The 25,211-nt window shown below is 44.6% G+C and overlaps 1 protein-coding gene across 2 annotated transcripts in view; it reads right to left on the minus strand.

Moving 5' to 3' along the window:
* macrod2 (mono-ADP ribosylhydrolase 2) overlaps window positions 1-25,211 on the minus strand; it is a 1,184,313-nt gene that overhangs the window by 678,191 nt on the left and 480,911 nt on the right. For both annotated transcript variants that reach the window (XM_071393968.1, XM_071393967.1), the window contains exon 5: window positions 3,394-3,510. In XM_071393968.1, the coding sequence (XP_071250069.1) occupies window positions 3,394-3,510 (117 nt within the window). The remainder of the gene's footprint in view (window positions 1-3,393; window positions 3,511-25,211) is intronic.

A 25,211-nucleotide genomic window follows, 5' to 3' on the forward strand; every position in this document is an offset into this window, starting at 1 on the left:
TACTGTGTATTAAGGCTTTGCTAGGACCATCTTAAGGCCGTGTTAGGACCCTATTAAGGCTGTGTTAGGGCCGTGTTAGGACCATATTAAGGCTGTGTTAGGGTCGTGTTAGGACCATGTTAGGACCGTGTTAGGACCGTGTTAGGGCCGTGTTAGGGCCGTGTTAGGACCATGTTAGGACCGTGTTAGGACCGTGTTAGGGCCGTGTTAGGGCCGTGTTAGGACCCTATTAAGGCTGTGTTAGGGCCGTGTTAGGACCATATTAAGGTTGTGTTAGGGTCGTGTTAGGACCATGTTAGGACCATGTTAGGACCATGTTAGGACCGTGTTAGGACCGTGTTAGGGCCGTGTTAGGACCATGTTAGGACCGTGTTAGGGCCGTGTTAGGGCCGTGTTAGGGCCGTGTTAGGGCCGTGTTAGGACCGTGTTAGCGCCGTGTTAGGGCCGTGTTAGGGCCGTGTTAGGGCCGTGTTAGGACCATGTTAGGACCGTGTTAGGACCGTGTTAGGACCATGTTAGGACCTTGACAATGGGGATGAAAGAGTCAAAACAAAGGGCACAAAACGCAGGTTTTTCTGTGAAGAGTTCAGAGAGGAAGGCCATATAGCTACAGGCATTTTAGGTATAGATTCGAGATTAGAATATAGCTGGTCTTTTTTAGTCATAGGGTCAGAAGAGGGAAACCACAAAATGATAGGTATTTTACAGAGAACATAACATGCTAAAGCATGTTGTTGTGTTGCTGCCCGCCGTAGTGTGTCCGTGATAAACATGTTTACTTATTTAGTTGCGTTTTTCCAAGAAATGCTCACACACTGAGGCACTTGACACTCTCCTCCCTTTAAACAGAAATATATAGTGGTGCTACGTTTGATACCGGAGCTCTGTGGCATGCGTCAAAATCACTAAGCAGCTAACTTCGAAGCAGTGTGGCCTATGTTTAAATGTATTTTTTAAAGTACAAAGTGTTTGTTAGCTGTTAAGCCTGTGTTAAAAGATGCTTAAAATAATTAAAAGACAAAAAAAAACAAGTGTGATTGTGTTGAATTGTGTTTGGGAAATACAGATAGATATGGTTTTAAAGAGGTAGTGGTAATATTTCATTCAGTACAGAAATGTGTAGTTGGCCTATCTTCCCCTTTCCCGCAGCTAAATTGTGCCAATATACCACTTATTTTGCACAAGTTATGTTTTCAAAACTGTCATGTTTACATGAATTCTGATTATTTCTAGGGATACACAACATCCTGAAATATATATAGATATCTTTGTTTGAAATAATGCTATATTTCCCTTGATGGAGTGATGCTGAATGTAAAACACTTAAACCACTCTCCCCTACAGAAGATGTGTCCACAGCCCGAGATTGTTTGTGATATCGTGACATAGTAAGTTATTAAACTATGATATTTGACATAGGTTATTCAATTGTTATGGAAGTGTCAGGCAGTGTTGCCATAGCAGACAATGGAACAGACCGTGTGTGCACGTGTGTTTTCCATCGCAGACAATGGAACAGACCGTGTGTGCACGTGTGTTTTCCATAGCAATCAATGGAACAGACCGTGTGTGCACGTGTGTTTTCCATAGCAGACAATGGAACAGACCGTGTGTGCACGTGTGTTTTCCATAGCAGACAATGGAACAGACCGTGGGTGCACGTGTGTTTTCCATAGCAGACAATGGAACAGACCGTGTGTGCACGTGTGTTTTCCATAGCAATCAATGGAACAGACCGTGTGTGCACGTGTGTTTTCCATAGCAATCAATGGAACAGACCATGTGTGCACGTGTGTTTTCCATAGCAGACAATGGAACAGACCGTGTGTGCACGTGTGTTTTCCATAGCAGACAATGGAACAGACCGTGTGTGCACGTGTGTTTTCCATAGCAATCAATGGAACCACCTGTCTGTCTATCATCCTGCATGACTCATTGGTTTATCTGCTTGGCTTGTTTGACAGCTTTAAGACACATTAAACACAAACCAATTTCTCCACAACTTTCGTTTGCTTCCAACCCTCTTCTAATTTCACAGGCTCTCTGAATCCTGTTTCTGGGTCAATCCCAAATGCCACCCTATTCCCTTTATATGGCACTACTTTCAACCAGGGCTTATAGGGCTTGACAGAACTGTACCAAAGCAAAAGACACTTGTTTTCCACACTATAAACCCTAACCCTAACACAACCATATTATTCCAGCTTTGTTTGGAACGTTGTTTGTGGCACCTTTTTAAGTGTGGCAGGTGCATTACAAATAATTACCCAAGGTCATCTATCACCCTCATCACTCCCCCAATCCAGCTGTGTCCACAGACACACCTCTTCATCCATTACCAGACTACTACCTCTCTCTCGCTCTCTTTCTTTATCTCTCTTTCTTTCTTTCTTTCTTTCTTTCTCTCTCTCTCTCTCTCTCTCTCTCACTCTTGCAGACAAATGCATGTTATATACCTCCTTCCCTGAAAAAGGCTAAAACAACGACAGCCTTCTATGGAATGACGATCTCCATAACTCACCATGAGGAGAGTTACGTGAACCGTTAACTGGATAAATCAAGGATAAAATATCAATCAAGTTACTACCAAATGTGTCCCTTAATGTCTTTCTTTGTTTGCAGATGGCACCCTAGTCCCTATATAGTGCAGTGTTTGACCAGAGTCAATGTGCACTGTAAAGGGGAATAGTGTGCCATTTGGGATGCAGGCATTGTGTACAGATGGAACCTCCAACAGGGCGTAGAACAAGCTCCTACCCATCATAATGATAACGACTCTGTTAATAATAAGAGCCCATTCATCAGTAATGGCCAATCAGTACTAATAAATGATGATGGAACTGTCGTTCTATATCCAAAAATAAATAAATAAAGTGTGCAAGCAACTGTAAACTCAATGGGCTGATTGATAGGATTCATCCTAAAATGACTCAAATGTCCCCAATGTAATTCAGTATGCAGTGAGGCAGTGGGGTGATTCACAATGTCAGTGTAGTCATTATGTAATGTTGCAGACATCTCTGGCAACAATGTCTTACAGAAGGGATACACTGGACATCATTGCAACCAATTTTGCCTATGGGTATGTTAACTGGGATCTTGTAGCTAGTGGGTGGGTGGTGTAGTGATAATTAGGTTGGCAGTCATGTTGTTGCAATGATCCGATTGGCTGTAATGCATAGCAGCAACATCATGTCCCAACGTTTCACATGTTCAGCGACATGTTTCATGGGGATCAAGTTCAATGTATAGGGATGATATAGAATTAACCGTATTCATTGCAGGTATTGTAAAGGACACAAATGCAGCATAGTGTAGGATATAGCATCAAAACAGCACACATGGCAGGGAAAATTGGAACAGGGATAATAATGGATTAAAAACGGTACTCACATTTAGCCGGTAGGTCGTAGCCACAGGTGATCTTGGCGTTGCCGGTTTCACAGCCGTTGAGTGTGATGCATTCTTCATACAGACAGGAGCCTGCCGCTTTGTGTATGCAGCCGTCAACTGAAAACACAGAGACAGAAAGACACATACGTGTTAGCCCTACTAAGTTAGCTGTGGTGTGCTAGCTAGTTAGCTGTATTGCGCTAGTTAGCTGTGGTGTGCTAGCTAGTTAGCTGTGGTGTGCTAGCTAGTTAACTGTGTTGCGCTAGCTAGTTAGCTGTGTTAAGCTAGTTAGCTGTTGTGTGCTAGCTATTTAGCTGTTGTGTGCTAGCTAGTTAGTTGTGTTGGCTAGTTAGTTGTGTTGCGCTAGCAAGTTAGCTGTGTTGCGCTAGTTAGCTGTGTTGTGCCGGCTAGTTAGCTGTGATGGGCTAGTAGCAGCCATGTGTCATGTCACCTTACACAGTTAAGTCGCCATGAGGTCAGATTTGACTTACACTAAACCAATACAGCTTCCATAACCCATTGAAAACCACCCGCTGATGTTAATTTCACTAAAACACAAACATGGTCAGCCAAAGAGACGTAAGTCAGCTAGCTACAAAGTGTGTACTGATATATGTGTCCTCTTTCTTCCTCAGATACGCCAAAACAGTTCACTCTCCACATCTCTTTACCCTCATGCATTATCAGTAGCTTATGAGTCTGTTGCACATGTTGCTTGTGTTATTTGACCACTGAAGCAAGAGGCCCCTGCTGCTAGTAAATATTGACAGAAATAGGCTCAGCAAGAAATAAATTAGCTACTGTTTGAATTTCATAATGCCTCCACAGAGTAGTCACACACACACACACTTACAAAACAAGATTGCAGTTTTGAAACTACAGTAACAGTGCAGTAACTGCAGTCGACTGTGGTATTTTGAATGCTGTAATTGCAGAATAACTGCAGTGAACTGCAGTTATACTACAATAACTGCAAAATTACTGCAGTAAAAAAAACGTATTTTGTATGCAGTAGTTGCAGCATCCTGCAGTTATACTGCACTCTTTTTTTTCGTAAGGGGATACACTGCACGTAACACACATTTCCTTGAATCTTTCTCTCATATCATCAGCTAGGGTACAGTTATACCCCATCACTATGCTGTGGATGGTTTATTGTTTTATATCATGTCCTCTGTGGAAGGATGCCTAAGAGTGTTACAATGTGGATTTGTGTTCCGGTTCTGTCCTGAATGTTCCTTCCCTTCCTAGTTGATGTGTGTCCTGCTTGGCCAGGCCCCTGGGTAAATCCCTGCCCACTAAGGATCTAATTCACTGGGTTAATGTGTGTGTGTGTGTGTGTGTGTGTGTGTGTGTGTGTGTGTGTGTGTGTGTGTGTGGTGTGTGTAAGGATATGTAATGTTTTCTTTCTCTCTAGTGAAGCTGGTTATTACGTCCATACAAAACCTAAAAAGGCAATACAAAACTTTTCTTCTAAGTCATGATGCATCTGCACTGGCAACATCTCTGAGAGTTCAGAGTGAACCTGGTTTTCTCCAGGGCTAAGTGAACATAGCCTGGGTACCAGTATGTCTGTACTATCACTCCCCTTCTTGACACTCCTTGTTAAGGACTGGTAAGAAGTGGAATGATAGCACGAACAGACTGGTCACGAGAGTCAGAGCACAGTCTCCCTCAATCTTCTCACATAGCACCTTTTCCCATGTACAAGGCATGAACAGTGAAGCTGATTAGAAGGCATGCATGAGAGTATCAGCTGTTCCGGACGACTATGTGATCACGCTCTCCGTAGCCGACGTACGGCCTTTAAACAGGTCAACATACACAAGGCTGCGGGGCCAAACGGATTACCATGACGTGTGCTCCAGGCATGTGCTGACCAACTGGCAGGTGTCTTCACTGACATTTTCAACATGTCCCTGATTGAGTCTGTAAAATAAACATGTTTCAAGCAGACCACCATAGTCCCCGTGCCCAAGAACACGAAGGCAACTTGCCTAAATGACTACAGACCCGTAGCACTCACGTCCGTAGCCATGAAGTGCTTTGAAAGGCTGGTAAGGGCTAACATCAACACCATTATCCCAGAAACCGTAAACCCACTCAAATGTGCATACTGCCCAAACAGATCCACAGATGATGCAATCTCTATTGCACTCCACACTGCCCTTTCCCACCTGGACAAAATGAACACCTATGTGAGAATGCTATTCATTGACTACAGCTCAGCGTTCAACACCATAGTACCCTCAAAACTCATCACTAATTTAAAAAAATAATTTCACCTTTATTTAACCAGGTAAGCTAGTTGAGAACAAGTTCTCATTTACAACTGTGACCTGGCCAAGATAAAGCAAAGCAGTGTGACACAAACAACAACACAGAGTTACACATGGAATAAACAAGCGTACATTCAATAACACAATAGAAAAAAAATATGTCTTTATACAGTGTGTGCAAATGGCGTGAGGAGGTAAGGCAATAAATAGGCCATAGTAGCGAAGCAATTACAATTACACTGGAGTGATAGATGAGTAGATGGTGATGTGCAAGTAGAAATACTGGTGTGCAAAAGAGCAGAAAAGTAAATAAAAAAAATATGGGGATGAGGTAGGTAGATTGGGTGGGCTATTTAAAGATGGGCTATGTACAGCTGCAGCGATCGGTTAGCTGCTCAGATAGCTGATGGTTAAAGTTAGTAAGGGAAATATAAGTCTCCAGCTTCAGAGATTTTTGCAATTCGTTCCAGTCAATGGCAGCAGAAAACTGGAAGGAAAGGCGGCCAAAGGAGGTGTTGGCTTTGGGGATGACCAGTGAGATATACCTGCTAGAGCGCGTGCTACGGGTGGGTGTTGTTATCGTGACCAGTGTGTTGAGATAAGCAGAGCTTTACCTAGCATAGACTTATAGATGACCTGGAGCCAGTGGGTCTGGCGACGAATATGTAGCGAGGGCCAGCCGACTAGAGCACACAGGTCGCAGTGGTGGGTGGTATAAGGGGCTTTGGTGACAAAACGGATGGCACTATGATAGACTGCATCCAGTTTGCTGAGTAGAGTATTGGAAGATATTTTGTAAATGATTGTTGCGAAATAGGAAGACGATTCTAGATTTAATTTTGGTTTGGAGATGTTTAATATGAGTCTGGAAGGAGAGTTTACAGTCTAGCCAGACACCTAGGTATTTGTAGTTGTCCACATATTCTAAGTCAGAACCGTCCAGAATAGTGATGCTAGTCGGACGGGCGGGTGCGTGCAGGGAACGGTTGAAAAGCATGCATTTGGTTTTACAAGCGTTTAAGAGCAGTTGGAGGCCACGGAAGGAGTGTTGTATGGCATTGAAGCTCGTTTGGAGGTTAGTTAACACAGTGTCCAAAGAAGGGCCAAACTGGTAATAGGGGTTACCATTGGCGGCGGATCATTTTAGAAAGAGAGGGTCCAGATTGTCTAGCCCAGCTGATTTGTACGGGTCCAGGTTTTGCAGCTCTTTCAGAACATCTGCTATCTGGATTTGGGTGAAGGAGAAGCTGGGGAGGCTTGGGCAAGTAGCTGCGGGGGGTGCGGAGCTGTTGGCCAGCGTTGGGGTAAGGATCCTAGGACTAAACACCTCCCTCTGCAACTGGATCCTGGACTTCCTGACGGGCCGCCCCCAGGTGGTGAGGGTAGGGAACAACACATCTGCCACGCTGATCCTCAACACTGGATCCCCCCAGGGGTGCGTGCTCAGTCCCCTCCTGTACTCCCTGTTCACACACGACTGCATGGTCAGGCACAACTCCAACACTATCATTAAGTTTGCAGATGACACAACAGTGGTCATCCTGATCACCGACAATGACGAGACAGCCTACAGGAAGGATGTCAGAGACCTGGCCGGGTGGTGCCAGAATAACAACCTATCCCTCAATGTAACCAAGACTAAGGAGATGATTGTGGACTACAGGAAAAGGAGGACCGAGCACGCCCTTATTCTCATCGACGGGGCTGTAGTGGAGCAGGTTGAGAGCTTCAAGTTCCTTGGTGTCCACATCACCAACAAACTAGAATGGTCCAAACACAACAAGATAGTCGTGAAGAGGGCACGACAAAGCCTATTCCCCCTCAGGAAACTAAAAATACTTGGCATGGGTCCTGAGATCCTCAAAAGGTTCTACAGCTGCAACATCGAGAGCATCACTGCCTGGTACACCAATTCCTCGGGCTCCAACCGCAAGGTACTACAGAGGGTAGTGCGTACGGACCAGTACATCATTGGGGCTAAGCTGCCTGAAATCCAGGACCTCTACACCAGGCAGTGTCAGAGGAAGACCCTAAAAATTGTCAAAGACCCCAGCCACCCCAGTCATAGACTGTTCTCTCTACTACAGCATTGCAAGCAGTACCGGAGTGCCAAGTCTAGGACAAAAAGGCTTCTCAACAGTTTTTACCCCCAAGCCATAAGATTCCTGAACAGGTAATCAAATGGCTACCCGGACTATTTGCATTGTGTGCACCCCAACCCCTCTTTTACGCTGCTGCTACTCTCTGTTTATCATATATGCATAGTCACTTTAACCATATCTACATGTACATACTACCTCAATCAGCCCGACTAACCGGTGCCTGTATGTAGCCTCGCTACTGTTATAGTCTCGCTACTGTATATAGCCTGTCTTTTTACTGTTGTTTTATTTCTTTACTTACCTATTTTTCACCTAATACCTTTTTTGCACTGTTGGTTAGAGCCTGTAAGTAAGCATTTCACTGTAAGGTCTACACCTGTTGTATTTTGCGCACGTGACAAATACATTTTGACTTGATTTGAAGTCCATACAACTTTCTTCAAAGTCTCGCACCTGGACAAGTGAGAGAACTTCTCTGAGAGCAGATTAGAATCTGCATTCTTTGGGGTCTCATGTGGTGCAACACAGAGTCTGGGGAGAGTAAACTGGGTTTTCTCCTGGGTCCAGGTGGGAGCCAGTCAGGAGCCAGCCTCTCTTTCTCCCCCAAGACCCTCATCCCTATAAACACACAGTCTTCCTAGTGAAGGACTATTCTCTCTCTCAAGCTTGATACACAGTCTGTATCAACACCTGAACAGGTGAGAGAACTTCACTGAGAGCAGGTTGATCCTTGCGTCCTCTAAGTCTTACCCTGAACAGGTGCATGGTGAACTAACTAGGTTTTTCTCCAGAGCCCAGGTATAGCCAGCCAGGAGCCAGCCTATCCTCTTCCCTCAAAAACCTTCTCCCCAGACGCACACATCAGGTCATCTGCACTGACTGTAAGTCCCTCTGGTTAAGACCAAAATGTAAATGTAAAATCAACAGTGATGAACTGTTCTCTCTCCTGTGAAGCTGGATACACAGTCCATATGAAACTCTCCTAAGTATCAACACCTGGACAGATGAGAACACGTCTCTACGAGCTGGGCCTACATTCTCCTGAGCCCCTGTCTGCTCACTTTGAAACAGCCAGGAGCCAGCATCCCTTTCCCCCAAGACCCCTCTCTCCAGACACACAGCCTCTTCAGTGAAGCTGATTATTAAGTCTGTATGAAACATTTCTCCTTAGAAGACACCTGGACATAGAACTACTCAGACCAGGGCCTCCATTTTCCTGAGTCTCAGTATGAGGTCCTCATCTGGAACAGGTGCATAGTGAACTGGGTTTTCTCTAGTGTAACCATCCAGGAAGCAGGCAGGTCATGGAAGACAGAGCACAGCCTACATCCCTCCATCTACCCTTCCTCCCCCAGGGCCCTTCTCTCCCCAGACACAAACATCCCCCATCCCTCCATCTTCGCATCCATCTACCCCCTTCCCATAGGAACCCTCTCCTCTCTCCCTAGACACCCACAGCTCTCTCTGGGTAACATCAGTGTGGGGGCTAGTGCCTGGATAATTTATTATCCATGACTGCTGTGGGAGACACTGTGTGGTGGGAGACCAGCTAGAATGGAGGGTAGATAGAGCATATCTACGTCCCAAATAGCACTCTATTCCCTATCCAGTGCAGTACTTTTGACCAGGGCCCATATGGCTCTAGTCAAAAGTACTGGACTATGTAGGGAATAGGTTGCCATTTGGGACACACACCATATCCCAGCTAAAGGAGATGGAAACTTATCTTCTTACCAGGCAGTATGTCATGAGTGGAGCTGCACCAAAAACACCATGAACCCCAAATAGCACCCCTTTCCTTATAAAGTGTACTACCTTTGACCAAGGCCTATAGAACTAGGCAAAACTAGTACACTATATACAGGTACCTCAAAGGTTCAGGTTGCTGCACAAAACAAACAGAAACTCTAACTACAGCGCCGGTTAAATTGTGTCTAAGAGCATTTTTTAACTCTCTAAATGGTTTAAATGACTGAGAAATAGTCATTGTTGCAATAGTTTGTGAGTGGGCAACATATAGCATCATCCTCAATTGACATGTTGAATTATTTTGCCATATTACATTATGTTTTGCCTAATCTTCCTAATGTGGACAGTTTGTGTTACTACACTATAAAAAAAAATGTTTTTAGGGTAACTTACTAGCAGCCAGTTACCTGTAAGTTACTGTAAAAAAAGGACTGTAATATACTGTTAACACAAAGTTTCTTTGGAATTTATGGTAACATACTGTAATGACGTGGCCCTTTCTGGGTGTAGGTCGTGCCCCCCCTCGCTCACTCTCCAGGTTTAGTACCTCAGGTCATTAATACCGGGTAGAAACTAGAATGCAGTATGGAGGTAGAGAGCCTAGAGAGAACAAAGAAAGACTTGGCCAAACTCCTAAATCCTCAAAATGGGAGAATTAAACAATATTTCTACTTATGAGAATGTGGGAATGGTCCGTGGACACTTAAGGGACAGTCATGTTGAGGACAGGAAGGACAGGAAACATACAGAACTGTACCTCTGAACGTGTCCATTTCTCAATTATCGGGTTTGCATCTAATTCTTGTATAAAATGAATGAGTTAAGATTCAACTATTTGTGAAATTATGTAATGTGATGTTAACCTTTAAAATGAGAGAATTATCTTCCGTATTATTATTATTATTTATTTACCTTTATTTAACTAGGCAACTCAGTTAAGAACAAATTCTTCAATGACGGCTTAGGAACAGTGGGTTTACTGCCTTGTACAGGGGCAAAACAACAGATTTTTACCTTGTCAGCTCGGGGATTTGATCTTGCAACCTTTCGTTACAAGTCCAATGCTCTAACCACTAGGCCACGCCCCCGTGAGGCAAGCCATTAGATCAGGCATCATGGAACTGCCTTTTCTACTGAAATTTATAAACCACCTGTGACAAAATGTACATTTCATGCTTGAGAGACGTGTGGTAAGCCAGATGTCTCGAATGGTTAAGACCATGCAAACCATAAGACCTGAAGACCATCCCATGTGGAGCATTGGCTACGCGGCTGGAAATGGTTAAACTCCGAGACAGTCGATTCACAACAGAAAGAGCAAATTCTAGACGACACAAATTGCTAGTCTGCAGCTAGAAATTACGTGAACCTAGAATGAGCATCCCGACAACCTCCGAAGCAAATATTCTATGAGAACACTTCTGAATGGTACTCTGAAGTATCCATTCTAACCACCTACAACCATAAAATACTTTGTGACTTCAATGACTTTGTGACTTCAATTAACCAGAGACTCTGATGAACCCTACAGGACGATTGATGATTCCAACAGAGAAGACAATGACATATGGGTGTAAATATATATGCATTGCAATTATTCTCGAATGAGCGGCTGTTCATGTGCAAAGGATTAGTATTTCAATTAATATAATTATAGACTGTCTGTAGTGAATCCATTTTTCTTTCCCGCTCTTTCTCAGTCCCACCCCTTTCCTTTTGTCTACCAAGCTGTCATATCGGCTTAGCCCACTAGGGACTTTTATATCACTGTTAGTAACCAATATCTACTGTTTGTTTGTGATGTATTTCTGTGATTATTTAGTTAATTAGTAAATAAATAATTAAGCCAATTTGTATATTGCTTATTCATAATTTATGCTAGGGTTCGTGCAGATAACCAATAATTTTTCGACGTTTGGAATGAGACTAACAAGGTAATAATAATACATGAATGAGAATGACTAATCGATCAGATATTAAAATATCTGAAGAGTTATATTTGGAAGATTATAGCTCTGTAAATTGACATTTTCCGTGGTGCCCCGACTTCCTGGTTAATTTTGTTTACATGATATGTTTAATCACGTAATTTTAATTACACATAGAGAATTAATTTGATAAAATAACAGTATTCACATTTAATGATAGTAAAGACACGACAATACTGTAAAGTTTTTTACACTAACTTATAGGTAACTGTCTGCCAGTTATATTGTTATGCGTGATCAATCTGTGAATGCTACTGACTACAGTAGAGCAAGCTAATCAATTTCAGTCTATAATGACCGCTTGGTGAATGTTGGTGCATTAGCAGTTTATAAAACAAAATACAAGTAATCTGAACACAAGTTGGACACGTGTTTACGGAGTTACTGTAATCGCTTGGTCTTCAACATATCACAATTTTCAATGAGCGTACAAAACATTATGAACTCTTTTAAAAATGGTGTATTGACACTCGGCTATTAATCAAAAATACAGGAAGCGGCAACAGTATCAATGTCAAATTATGTTTTAGGAATGTTTAGGGCTGTCCCCGACTAAAAAAAATATTTGTAGACCGAATGTCATCTGTTCTTTAGACCAATCGATTGATCAACATTTTAAAACGTGTATTTTTCCATATACAGTACCAGTCAAAGTTTGGAGACACCTAATCATTCAAGGTTTTTTCTCTTTAATTTATTCTTTACATTGTAGAATAATAGTGAAGACATATGGAATCATGTAGTAACCCAAAAAAGTTTTAAACAAATCAAAATATATTTGAGATTCTTCAAAGTAGCCACCCTTTGCCTTGATGACAGCTTTGCACACTCTTGGCATTCTCTCAACCAGCTTCATGAGGTAGTCACCTGGAATGCATTTCAATTTACAGGTGTGCCTTGTTAGAATTTCTTTCCTTCTTAATGCGTTTGAGACAATCAGTTGTGTTGTGACAAGGTTGGGGTGGTATACAGAAGATAGCCCTATTTGGTAAAAGACCAAGTCCATATTATGGCAAGAACATCTCAAATAAGCAAAGAGAAACGACAGTCCATCATTACTTTAAGTGCAGTCGCAAAAGCCACAGGAAAGGAAGACTCAGATTTACCATTGATGCAAAGGATACGTTCATTAGAGTTACCAGGCTCAGAAATTGCAGCCCAAATAATTGCTTCACAGAGTTTAAGTAACAGACAAATCTCCAAATCAACTGTTCAGAGTAGACTGTGTGAATCAGGCCTTCATGGTTGAATTGCTGCAAAGAAACCACTACTAAAGGACACCAATAATAATAAGAGACTTGCTTGGACCAAGAAACATGACCAATGGACATTAGACTGGTGGAAATGTGTCCTTAGGTCTGATGAGTCCAAATGAACGGATGATTCCCGCATGTGTGGTTCCCACCATGAAGCATGGAGGAGGAGGTGTGATGGTGTGGGGGTGCTTTGCTGGTGACACTGTCTGTGATTTATTTAGAATTTAAGGCACACTTAACTAGCATGGCTAGTTACGCCATCCCATCTGGTTTGAGCTTAGTGGAACTATCATTTGTTTTCAAAAGGACAATGACCCAACACACCTCTATGCTGTGTAAGGGCTATTTGATCAAGAAGGAGAGTGACAGAGTGCTGCATCAGATGACCTGGCCTCCACAATCATCCGACCTCAACCCAATTGAGATGTTTTGGGAGGAGTTGGACCGACGAGTGAAGGAAAAGCAGCCATCAAGTGCTCAGCATATGTGGGAACTCCTTCAAGACTGTTGGAAAGGCATTCCAGGTGAAGCTGGTTGAGAGAATGCCAAGAGTGTGCAAAGCTGTCATCAAGGCAAAGGGTGGCTACATTGAAGAATCTAAAATCTAAGATATATTTAAAGTTATGTCAGCTGTTATGACATATTATGACATGAATATGGACGTGTCATGACAATCCAAACCAATCTGGGACCAGGCTAGTGTCACCTTAGAGAGCCTCATGTTTCTGACAGAATGATGAGCAGCACAGGGTAAACCGCAGAACATCACCCCTAGAGCAGTTGTGCCGTCGTCTGTGAAGTGTGTGTGTTTCCAGGTAGTGTCACCGAGCCTTCCTTCTCAGACAGAATGATGGTCTCAAAAACCTAAAGCTTGGAGCTGTGCCCGTGGTGCTGACCGTTAGTAGGAATAAAAATGCTGAGCAGATCATGCTGATTGCCAGGATCAGTATCTTACCGCATTGTACCTCACACACGCAAGCATGCAAGCAGACACACACACAGCATCTTACCTCATCTTTACCGCCATTGATTTAATTTACCTGCTTTACACCACTTCACGGAATGGGACGCGCAACACACAGATTTTTTTTACAGTGTGTGTGTGTGTGTGTGTTCCAGATATTGTTTTGTGGAGGGATGTGCTCATTTTGGAAGTGGGTTACACTTTTGGTTGGTGAAATACAAGACCCTTGTGTCACACCTGAACAGCCTTGGATATCAGTGAAATACCACCCGTTCTGTCACGCCTGAACAGCCTTGGTTATCAGTGAAATACCACCCGTTCTGTCACGCCTGAACAGCCTTGGTTATCAGTGAAATACCACCCGTTCTGTCACGCCTGAACAGCCTTGGTTATCAGTGAAATACCACCCGTTCTGTCACGCCTGAACAGCCGTGGTTATCAGTGAAATACCACCCGTTCTGTCACACCTGAACAGCCTTGGTTATCAGTGAAATACCACCCGTTCTGTCACACCTGAACAGCCTTGGTTATCAGTGAAATACCACCCGTTCTGTCACACCTGAACAGCCTTGGTTATCAGTGAAATACCAATCATTTCTATCACACCTGAACAGCCTTGGTTATCAGTGAAATACCACCCGTTCTATCACACCTGAACAGCCTTGGTTATCAGTGAAATACCACCCGTTCTATCACACCTGAACAGCCTTGGTTATCAGTGAAATACCACCCGTTCTGTCACACCTGAACAGCCTTGGTTATCAGTGAAATACCACCCGTTCTATCACACCTGAACAGCCTTGGTTATCAGTGAAATACCAATCCTTTCTGTCACACCTGAACAGCCTTGGTTATCAGTGAAATACCAATCCTTTCTATCACACCTGAACAGCCTTGGTTATCAGTGAAATACCAATCCTTTCTATCACACCTGAACAGCCTTGGTTATCAGTGAAATACCAATCCTTTCTATCACACCTGAACAGCCTTGGTTATCAGTGAAATACCAATCCTTTCTATCACACCTGAACAGCCTTGGTTATCAGTGAAATACCAATCCTTTCTATCACACCTGAACAGCCTTGGTTATCAGTGAAATACCAATCCTTTCTATCACACCTGAACAGCCTTGGTTATTGTGATTTGCTTAGGCTCTTAAGAAACCCATACAGTTGTGTAAGCCTCTTTAAAGCTACAAAACTGTCAGTGTTCAACATTAACATCTGTTAACAATACAACAGAACAGATGAACAAGAATCACATTTACACTCACGGGTGGCAAAAAATAACTATACAACAGCCACGCCCCTGCTAAGCCACACCCCCATTATTTTGAACTGACTCGCTGGGTAATATCTCAATAACCCAGCATCGATAACCCAGCACCCCGCATCAATAACCCAGTGGTTTTCAAAGAAAACAACTCAACTAATTGACCCAATGTCTGTAACCAAGCAGTTGGGTCAACCAAACAACCCAGCCATTTTTAGAGTGCAGGAAGCCACATTGCACTTTCTCTGAAATCCTTCCAGGTGTTATTATGTAGACATGGTATAGTGACTGTATAGATGCTTTTCAATCTGTGATGATGCAAATAATGTGTGATCTTGGGCTTTGTCCCAAACGTCACCCTATTACCTACATAGTGCACTACTTCTGGTCAAAGGTAGTGCACTATGTAGGAAATAGGGTGCCATTTGGGACGTAGACTCACCCTCCTCACCTGCTCCCATTGTGAGCGGACGGTTAAGGAACCCATTCAAGGAAGGTTCAATTAAATACATACAAAATATCACATCACACATGTAGACCCGAGAGCACACACACAGACACAAACAAACAGAAAAATAGAATAAAGTCTGGGGAAGGGGAAGTACCGGTGAAGGTCATGAAGGCTGTTTATTGGCTCTTCCTCTCAGTAGGTGGGTGGGTGGGCGGGCGTGTGTAATCACAGTTTAGACTTCTTAATGGAGGAAGTTCTCATTTAAATGGGCTCAATCTAGAGACTAAGGTAGTATCCCTAATGGCACCCTATTTCCTATGTAGTACACTATTTTTGACTAGGGCCCATATGGTCTGGTCAAAAGTTTTGCACTAATGAATATGGTGCCATTTGGGATGAGGGCTAAAGCATCTGCTCCTGTCCACCCCCACAGCCAGACACACACAGCCAGACACACACAGCCAGACACACACACACACACACACACACACACACACACACACACACACACACACACACACACACACACACACACACACACACACACACACACACACACACACACACACACACACACACACACACACACACACACACACACACTACTCTCTCTCTCTCTCAACTGGTTTCTCTCACTGTCAGCTCTGACTGCTGAAATATAGCAGCTATAATAGTTCATCCAACTAATCTATCTCCCTGGACTGGCTGCCACAGGCTTTAGGTAGGGCACACAGACACAGACACTCACAGACACATACACGCACACACAAACTTTCATCTCCTCCAATGTGGGACAGGGCATGTATTCATCTTCACTCTGTGTATGTCTGTCTAGTTCACTGAGAGCTACCCCCTCTACCCTCCACCATCACTTCATCCAGGCTGGGATGGACTAATGAAGACAACTCTGGGATAGGGCTAGACGGTATCCCTCTCAACTAGGAAGAGAGAGAGGGGGAGGATGGGGGAGGGGAAATAAATAATGAAAGACAGACAGAGAGACAGCGCTAGATAGCTAGAAGAAAAATAAAGTTAAAGGAGAGAGGGAGAGAGATAGAGAAACAGAAAGAGAGAGTGACAACGGCATAGAAGGTAACTCTTCAGCTCGACTAGAAGGGCTGCGATGCCATGAGCCAATGTGACGTTCTACCTTCTACACGAACGCGTTGTTTCGAGAGTGGAGAGGAGCAGAGGGGAAGAGGAGAGGAGGAGAGTGGAAGATGAGAGGAGCAGAGGGGAAGAGGAAAGGAGAGGAGGAGCAGAGGAGAGGAGCAGAGGGAAAGAGGAGAGGAGGAGAGGAGAGGAGCAGAAGGAAAGATGAGAAGAGCAGAGGGGAGGAGAGGAGAGGAGCAGAGGGGAAAAGGAGAGGAGCAGAGGGAAAGAGGAGAGGAGCAGAGGGGAAGAGGAGAGGAGCAGAGGAGAGGAGCAGAGGGGAAGAGGAGAGGAGCAGAAGGAAAGATGAGAGGAGGAGAGGAGCAGAGGGGAAGAGGGGAGGAGAAGAGCAGAGGGGAAAAGGAGAGGAGCAGAAGGGAAAGAGGAGCAGAGGGGAAGAGGAGAGGAGCAGAGGAGAGGAGCAGAGGGGAAGAGGAGAGGAGCAGAAGGAAAGATGAGAGGAGGAGAGGAGCAGAAGGAAAGATGAGAGGAGGAGAGGAGCAGAAGGAAAGAGGAGAGGAGGAGAGGAGCAGAGGGGAAGAGGGGAGGAGAAGAGCAGAGGGGAAAAGGAGAGGAGCAGAAGGGAAAAGGAGAGGATCAGATGGGGAGAGGAGAGGAGCAGAGGGAACAAGGAGAGGAGCAGAGGGGAAGAGGAGAGGAGCAGAGGGGGAGAAGAGAGGAGCAGAGGGGAAAAGGAGAGGAGCAGAGGAGAGGAGGAGAGGAGCAGAGGGGAATAGGAGAGAAGCAGAGGAGAGGAGGAGAGGAGCAGAATGAAAGATGAGAAGAGCAGGGGAGGAGAGGAGCAGAGGGGAAGAGGGGAGGAGAGGAGCAGAGGGGAAAAGGAGAGGAGCAGATGGGGAGAGGAGCAGAGGGAACAAGGAGAGGAGCAGAGAGGAGGAGCAGAGGGGAAGAGGAGAGAAGCAGAAGGTAAGAGGAGAGGAGCAGAAGGGAAGAGGAGAGGAGGATAAGGGAAGAGGAGGAGCAGAGGAGAGGAGGAGCAGAGGAAAGGAGCAGACGGGAAGAGGAGAGGAGCAGAGGGTAAGAGGAGAGGAGCAGAGGAGAGGAGCAGAGGGTAAGAGGAGAGGAGCAGAGGAGCAGAAGGGAAGAGGAGGAGCAGAGGAGAGGAGGAGCAGAGGAGAGGAGCAGACGGGAAGAGGAGAGGAGCAGAGGGTAAGAGGAGAGGAGCAGAGGGTAAGAGGAGAGGAGCAGAGGAGCAGAAGGGAAGAGGAGAGGAGGAGAAGGGAAGAGGAGGAGCAGAGGAGAGGAGCAGAGGGGAAGAGGAGAGGAGGAGAAGGGAAGAGGAGGAGCAGAGGAGAGGAGCAGACGGGAAGAGGAGAGGAGCAGAGGGTAAGAGGAGAGGAGCAGAGGAGAGGAGCAGAGGGTAAGAGGAGAGGAGCAGAGGAGCAGAAGGGAAGAGGAGAGGAGGAGAAGGGAAGAGGAGGAGCAGAGGAGAGGAGCAGAGGGGAAGAGGAGAGGAGGAGAAGGGAAGAGGAGGAGCAGAGGAGAGGAGCAGAGGGGAAGAGGAGAGGAGGAGAAGGGAAGAGGAGGAGCAGAGGAGAGGAGCAGAGGGGAAGAGGCCACATGCAACCAAACTCCACTTTATTTGTCATTATTTAAATTCACAAGATTGAATGAACACGTGTCAGCCACCAAGAAGTGAACCTCTGCGATATTTGAACTTGGACACTGCCATTGGACGTCATGCAACGCGAGCACAACATGGGCAGTATAGCAGCTTTCATTGATTTCAAAGGAAACATTCCCTCAATGGCTGATGGCTGTAGTGTAGCAGGGCCGTAGGACTCTGGTTCCAGTGAGTTACTATGCAGTTACCTTGGCGATAGCTGCTGTCAGTGTGCTGAGGAGGGGGACACCTCACAGTGCCCTCTCCTCTCAGGGCTCAGATCCCACATGCATTAGAGTCAGTCTAACAAAGCCCTGGTTACTCCCTCTCTCTTTTTCTCCCCTGGCTTCTCTCTCTCCCTCCCTCGGCTCATCTCTTCTCTCTCACACACAGACTGAATGGAGAACCAGGGGGTTTCAGTCTTTTCTCTAAACTCCTCTCCCTCAGCACAGACACAAAGAATCCCTGTGCTCTGCTCTCATTACAATACCCTGCTCTTCTCTGCTCTACTCTAGCCTGCTACCCTGCTTTTCAGAAATGGTGTCAGCTGCAATCTTCTCTCCTAATTATTTCTCTGTTCCTCTGAGGGTTGGATGGTTGGGGTTCAGGACTGACTGCAGAGTGGAGCTGGAGGAGGTAGTGAGGGGTGGGGGTTTGAAAGGTGGGGAGTGGATGGATGAGGCAGCAGGGGATGAAGGGTGGGGGGGGTGGGGCGTGAGGGTTGTGGAGGAAGGGGTGGGAGGGGGTTGTTGTGGGGATGGGAGACGGGGGGGTGTTGTGACAAGGATTAGTTCCTAATCAAGTGCCCATCACACATCGTGTGTGTGTGTGTGTGTGTGTGTGTGTGTGTGTGTGTGTGTGTGTGTGTGTGTGTGTGTGTGTGTGTGTGTGTGTGTGTGTGTGTGTGTGTGTGTGTGTGTGTGTGCCTGTGCGTGCGTGCGTGTGTGTCTGTGTGTCTGTGTGTGTCTGTGTCAGTGAAGGCTTCTCAGAGGAGGAAGGGGAGGACCATCCTACGCAGTGAATTTCAGAACATTTTAAAATAATTAAACATTCAAATAGTTATCATTTTTAGATAAAACTATACTAAATATATTCACGTCACCAAATGCCTGATTAAAACACACTGTTTTGCAATGAAGGTCTACAGTAGTCTCAACAACACACTCTAAGCTAGCACCATGATGTAGCAGGAAGACATCTATTTCCCGTCCTTCTCTGGCTTCAATACAATTTATTTCCCGTCCTACATTGACTTCAATACAAAACCCAGGAGGCTTGTAGGCCTTACCCCCTTCCATAGACCTACATGATAATTATGACCACTTTCGGAGGACGTCCTCCAACTAATCAAAGCTTTGCAATATGAACTGACATGTTGTCCATCCAATCGTAGGATTAGGATCAGAGAACAAACCTAGTGTGGTGTATTGGGGTTGTGCCACAGAGCATTATGGGGGTTCTATGGGTTGAGAAGCTTGGTGAGTTGGTGACATATTGGATAGAGATTGATAGTTGTCCATGTTTAGGATATTATTCAATTGAAATGTGTTTCCTCAAACTACAGGAGACAGATTATATATAGTTTTTAATTTTTAGAAATGTTTGTGTGGTGTTAGTGCAATGTATTTCAATTTGCCTTGCTAACTTTAGTAGCTAGTAGCTAGCTAACATTAGTTAGCTACCAGAGTGCAGTTTTCTCTTCCACAATGGCTAGCTAATGCTAACAACAATGTAGTGGATGTTTTGTTGAAGAACCCCTTTCATTGCCCACATCAGATTCAAGCTTCTTGGAAAATGGACGAACGTCTGCGTATTTAAACTTTTTAAACCTACACAACGAAAAGGTAAGAAGAAACAGAGTCACAAGCAGCTTATCGGCAAGAGTTACTTTTACTTAGGGGCATGATGAGAGGAAAAGTTCAGTTAACAAGGGCAACTACAAAGACTTTGCAGATGTAATTGCACATTACGATGCTTAACTTGCTGAGCATATGAAAGTTCCTACAGTCTTTTCTGGGATGTCGAAATCAATTCAGAATGACTTGATCGCTTCCATCGGATCTTCCATTAAAAGTTTGAATAAAAAGACAGGTTGATGCAGCACATTTTATAGTGCGCGCTCAAGTAGGATAGGCTTTCCACTAACCTCCGAGGTTTATTTAGCAAAGACGATAACACATAATTACTCCGTACAGACACAAGCAAAAACTCTTTACATAAATGTTGCAGCAGCCTAGGCTCCACCTAAACATTAGAGATCTGACATGCTGTTGAAACCCCACAGTTAGCTCAGCCCTGTGAGTTCTATCAGTTGTTGCCTCTGTGTCTGGGTAGAGGAAACCCCACTGTTAGTCTAGTCTAAACATAATTCATATGAACACGTCTAGGGTTGCTGCTGTTTGACAGGGTTTTCATCCTCCCCAAGGACAGGAGTTTTTTTAAACCATGTGACATGATTAGAAAAACTGATCCCATCAAAGCCCGTGTTAAACCTTTTTACAACTAATTAATCATAGTCATACCATATAGGGTACAGAGTTTTCCTGGTTAGGTTACCAGATAAGGAAAAACTCCAGGCCCCATAGGGTAAAAATTGCCCCCCCACTCTGGGACCTATAGTGCCACCAGTCTGCTTGCAGTTGTCAGTTATCATCAGGTATGTGGATGATCAGGGATTTATTCAGGAACATTTCTTGGGCTACTTTGATATGTCAAGTGGGCGAGATGAGCAGTCTGTGTTTGACTTTGTGAATTCTGAGATGTCTGAGTTTAACTTCATGAAGAAACTTGTTGCCCAAACCTATGATGGCGCTGCTATAATGGAATGTATTTGCCATCTGTATTTACAGCTAAGTCCCCTCCTGTTCCCTGATTAAGAGGTGATGACCACTCCACTCCACTACCATCGTCAACTCTCTGCTGACATGAACTGAAGCCACGTCGCATGTTCCCTCTCATCCACTGGCACATTGAATGTTCCCTCTCATCCACTGGCACATTGAATGTTCCCTCTCATCCACTGGCACATTGAATGTTCCCTCTCATCCACTGGCACATTGAATGTTTCCTCTCATCCACTGGCACATTGAATGTTTCCTCTCATCCACTGGCACATTGAATGTTCCCTCTCATCCACTGGTACATTGAATGTTCCCTCTCATCCACTGGTACATTGAATGTTCCCTCTCATCCACTGGTACATTGAATGTTCCCTCTCATCCACTGGCACATTGAATGTTTCCTCTCATCCACTGGCACATTGAATGTTCCCTCTCATCCACTGGTACATTGAATGTTTCCTCTCATCCACTGGCACATTGAATGTTTCCTCTCATCCACTGGCACATTGAATGTTTCCTCTCATCCACTGGCACATTGAATGTTTCCTCTCATCCACTGGCACATTGAATGTTTCCTCTCCAAGCACTGTGAGTAGACCTGTCAATTTCCACTCATTAGTGAATGTAGAGTCAATCACATACACAAACCTATTATTACACATCCATGTGATTTTACTCCTTGCTTGGACTAACTCATTCTCAGCTCTTTAGTCTAACTGTGTAGTGTTTTGTGTTATTGTTTTTTGTCTTCCCAGTAAAATCCTGTTCTGGTATCAGTGGAAGAGTTGAGCTCTTCTCCAACACCATCCATCCATGATGAGCCTGTCCTGCACTGAAGCCTCTGAACACCTCAACCCCTGTCCTGCACTGAAGCCTCTGAACACCTCAACCCCTGTCCTGCACTGAAGCCTCTGAACACCTCAACCCCTGTCCTGAGGCCTCTGAACACCTCAACCCCTGTCCTGTACTGAGGCCTCTGAACACCTCAACCCCTGTCCTGCACTGAGGCCTCTGAACACCTCAACCCCTGTCCTGCACTGAGGCCTCTGAACACCTCAACCCCTGTCCTGCACTGAGGCCTCTGAACACCTCAACCCCTGTCCTGCACTGAGGCCTCTGAACACCTCAACCCCTGTCCTGCACTGAGGCCTCTGAACACCTCAACCCCTGTCCTGCACTGAGGCCTCTGAACACCTCAACCCCTGTCCTGCACTGAGGCCTCTGAACACCTCAACCCCTGTCCTGTACTGAAGTCAAGCCTCTGAACACATCAACTCATCCCCTTATTGAATCACTGCTGTGATCCCTTCCCAACACTGTGTAAGTAGCCCTCTCGTTCCCATTCCCTATAATATTGTAATATAAACATCTTTATTAAATGCTTTAGGTTAAAATAATTACTCTGTGACGATTTTTGAAACATGCTTTGTTTTTTCTGTGCAGTCCGCGCCTATACCATGGGTCTCCCATCCTCCTCATTTATTTCAAGCAACCAGCCTCCACTGGTGTGTGTGTTTGTGTATGCATGGCTGCCTGAACTAAATGACATACAGAAGACTGTCCCAACGCCTCATTGACAGATATTCCCATGTGGTTTTAGATTATGACGTTGCCTAATCCCACCTGTTTGAAAAGAAAGACAAAACTGTTGCAGCAAAGTTCCCTCAATGAAGATTAGCATCAAAACAAGAATGATCAGAATTAACCTCCACCTGTAATACCACTGTATAGATGTTAGCCTACATCCCAAATGGCACCCTATTCCCTATTTAGAGCACTATTTTGACCATGGCTCTGCTGGTCAAAAGTAGTGCACTATATAGGGAATATGGTGCCATTTGGGACACAGGCTTACTCTCAAGAGTGAGTGAAATGAAACACCACAGGATGAATTACAACCCCTTAGACAGACGCTGGTGTGTGAATAGGGGAGGTTTGTACTGACAATGACACACTATGACAACTGCTATTCCCAAGGAATGTCTACAGATCTGCTCTATTGACACAGAGAATTTTCCTGCGCAACGGGAAATACAAATTGTAGTGTATTCAAGGTTTAAAAAGGCTTCTAAAGGGTGTAATTTCCACTTTAAAATGTCAGACTTGATTTGCCCTAACAAAAAATGTATCAACCCCTATAATCCACATAATAATTCACATTTCCTGTTGCTGCAGGATTATTTGTGAGAAGCAGGGTTAAATTAAGATAGTGCATATGAATGTACTGTACGGTGGATTCAAAATAATAACTGAGTTTCTCTCTGACCAGACTGTCATTTGATTCCAGTATAGTTGTTTCATGCCCTGCCAGTCCAGGACAATAGCCGGGGGTGGAAAAATGAAGAGGAGGAGAAAGGGTGGGACGGGAGGAGACGAGGAGACGAGGGTAGGTGTATTAGGTATTAGTGTAGGACTTTTTTTTTTATAACAGCTCTAAATTGTCATGAGGATTACCATGCAGAAATCATGCTGGGAGCAAGATCTCATAGTTTCCCTTCGAAATTCGACGTATTATGAACAAACATCTATTTTTGACGTATCAATTCTGCATGGTTACAGGGTTAATTCCGCGTGGTTACAGGGTTAATTCCGTCAGGTTACAGGGTTAATTCCGCGTGGTTACAGGGTTAATTCCGCGTGGTTACAGGGTTAATTCCGCGTGGTTACAGGGTTAATTCCGCGTGGTTACAGGGTTAATTCCGCGTGGTTACAGGGTTAATTCCGCGTGGTTACAGGGTTAATTCCACGTGGTTACAGGGTTAATTCCGTGTGGTTACAGGGTTAATTCCACGTGGTTACAGGGTTAATTCCGTCAGGTTACAGGGTTAATTCCGCGTGGTTACAGGGTTAATTCCGAGTGGTTACAGGGTTAATTCCACGTGGTTACAGGGTTAATTCCACGTGGTTACAGGGTTAATTACGAGTGGTTACAGGGTTAATTCCGCGTGGTTACAGGGTTAATTACGAGTGGTTACAGGGTTAATTACGAGTGGTTACAGGGTTAATTCCACGTGGTTACAGGGTTAATTCCACGTGGTTACAGGGTTAATTACGAGTGGTTACAGGGTTAATTCCACGTGGTTACAGGGTTAATTCCACGTGGTTACAGGGTTAATTACGAATGGTTACAGGGTTAATTCCGAGTGGTTACAGGGTTAATTACGAGTGGTTACAGGGTTAATTCCGAGTGGTTACAGGGTTAATTCCACGTGGTTACAGGGTTAATTCCGAGTGGTTACAGGGTTAATTCCGAGTGGTTACAGGGTTAATTCCACGTGGTTACAGGGTTAATTCCGAGTGGTTACAGGGTTAATTCTGCGTGGTTACAGACTTAAAACAAAAACAACTCAAAGGGTTACGCTTCGGTATTGATACCGAGGGGTTAAGGTTAGGGCTATGATTTGGGGAAGGCTTAAAAGTAAAGAATGAAAAACAAGGTGCTAGTACCATACGTTATCAGCTGTATTCACAGTATTCTCTGGGCTTGTTAGAGCATGGTGAACTACCGTAGGAGTACGCTCCGGCATGTCTCCTCCCAGTTCTGAGCAAGCATTTTACATGTTTTGGGTTGTTTGGGTATATATCGACGTTCTCTGGACCTTTTCAAATGTCCAACATCGCATTGTGTTTCTAGTGATCAGTCTGTGCTGAGATCCCAAAAGAACCAAGTCAGCTAACTAGCCCACCATACGGAGATGAAAATATCAGGGACATACAATTTTCACTCTCAAATCTCCTGGATAAATTAAAACACTTCAGCCTTCATTAAAAAAAAGTCCATATTATGATTATATATATGTTTTAACATTAACACTGGTATAATTAAAGAAAAATAGAGAAATATTAGTGGTGGTCGTAGCTGGGGGGTAGACACACACACAGGCCAGACATTTCAGTGTGGACAGGGGGTCATTCCCAGGGTTATAAAATGGCTGCTAGTTTAGGTTACAGACACTCATCTGGCCTGCCGTTGAAGCTCTTTGTGTGTGTGTGTTTATGTGTGTGTGGTTTGGTCTGGGTCTCCCTCCTCTCCCTATGACAGCTGTGGACGGCTTGGTGCCAGACCCCAACCGTGCAGCAGCCTTTCCCTGGGACAATGCAGTCCTGGCCCTGGACTGAACATTGTTTTAACTGTTAAGTT

This window comes from Salvelinus alpinus, chromosome 3 (assembly GCF_045679555.1).
Source record: "Salvelinus alpinus chromosome 3, SLU_Salpinus.1, whole genome shotgun sequence".
In the NCBI taxonomy this organism is placed as follows: domain Eukaryota; kingdom Metazoa; phylum Chordata; class Actinopteri; order Salmoniformes; family Salmonidae; genus Salvelinus; species Salvelinus alpinus.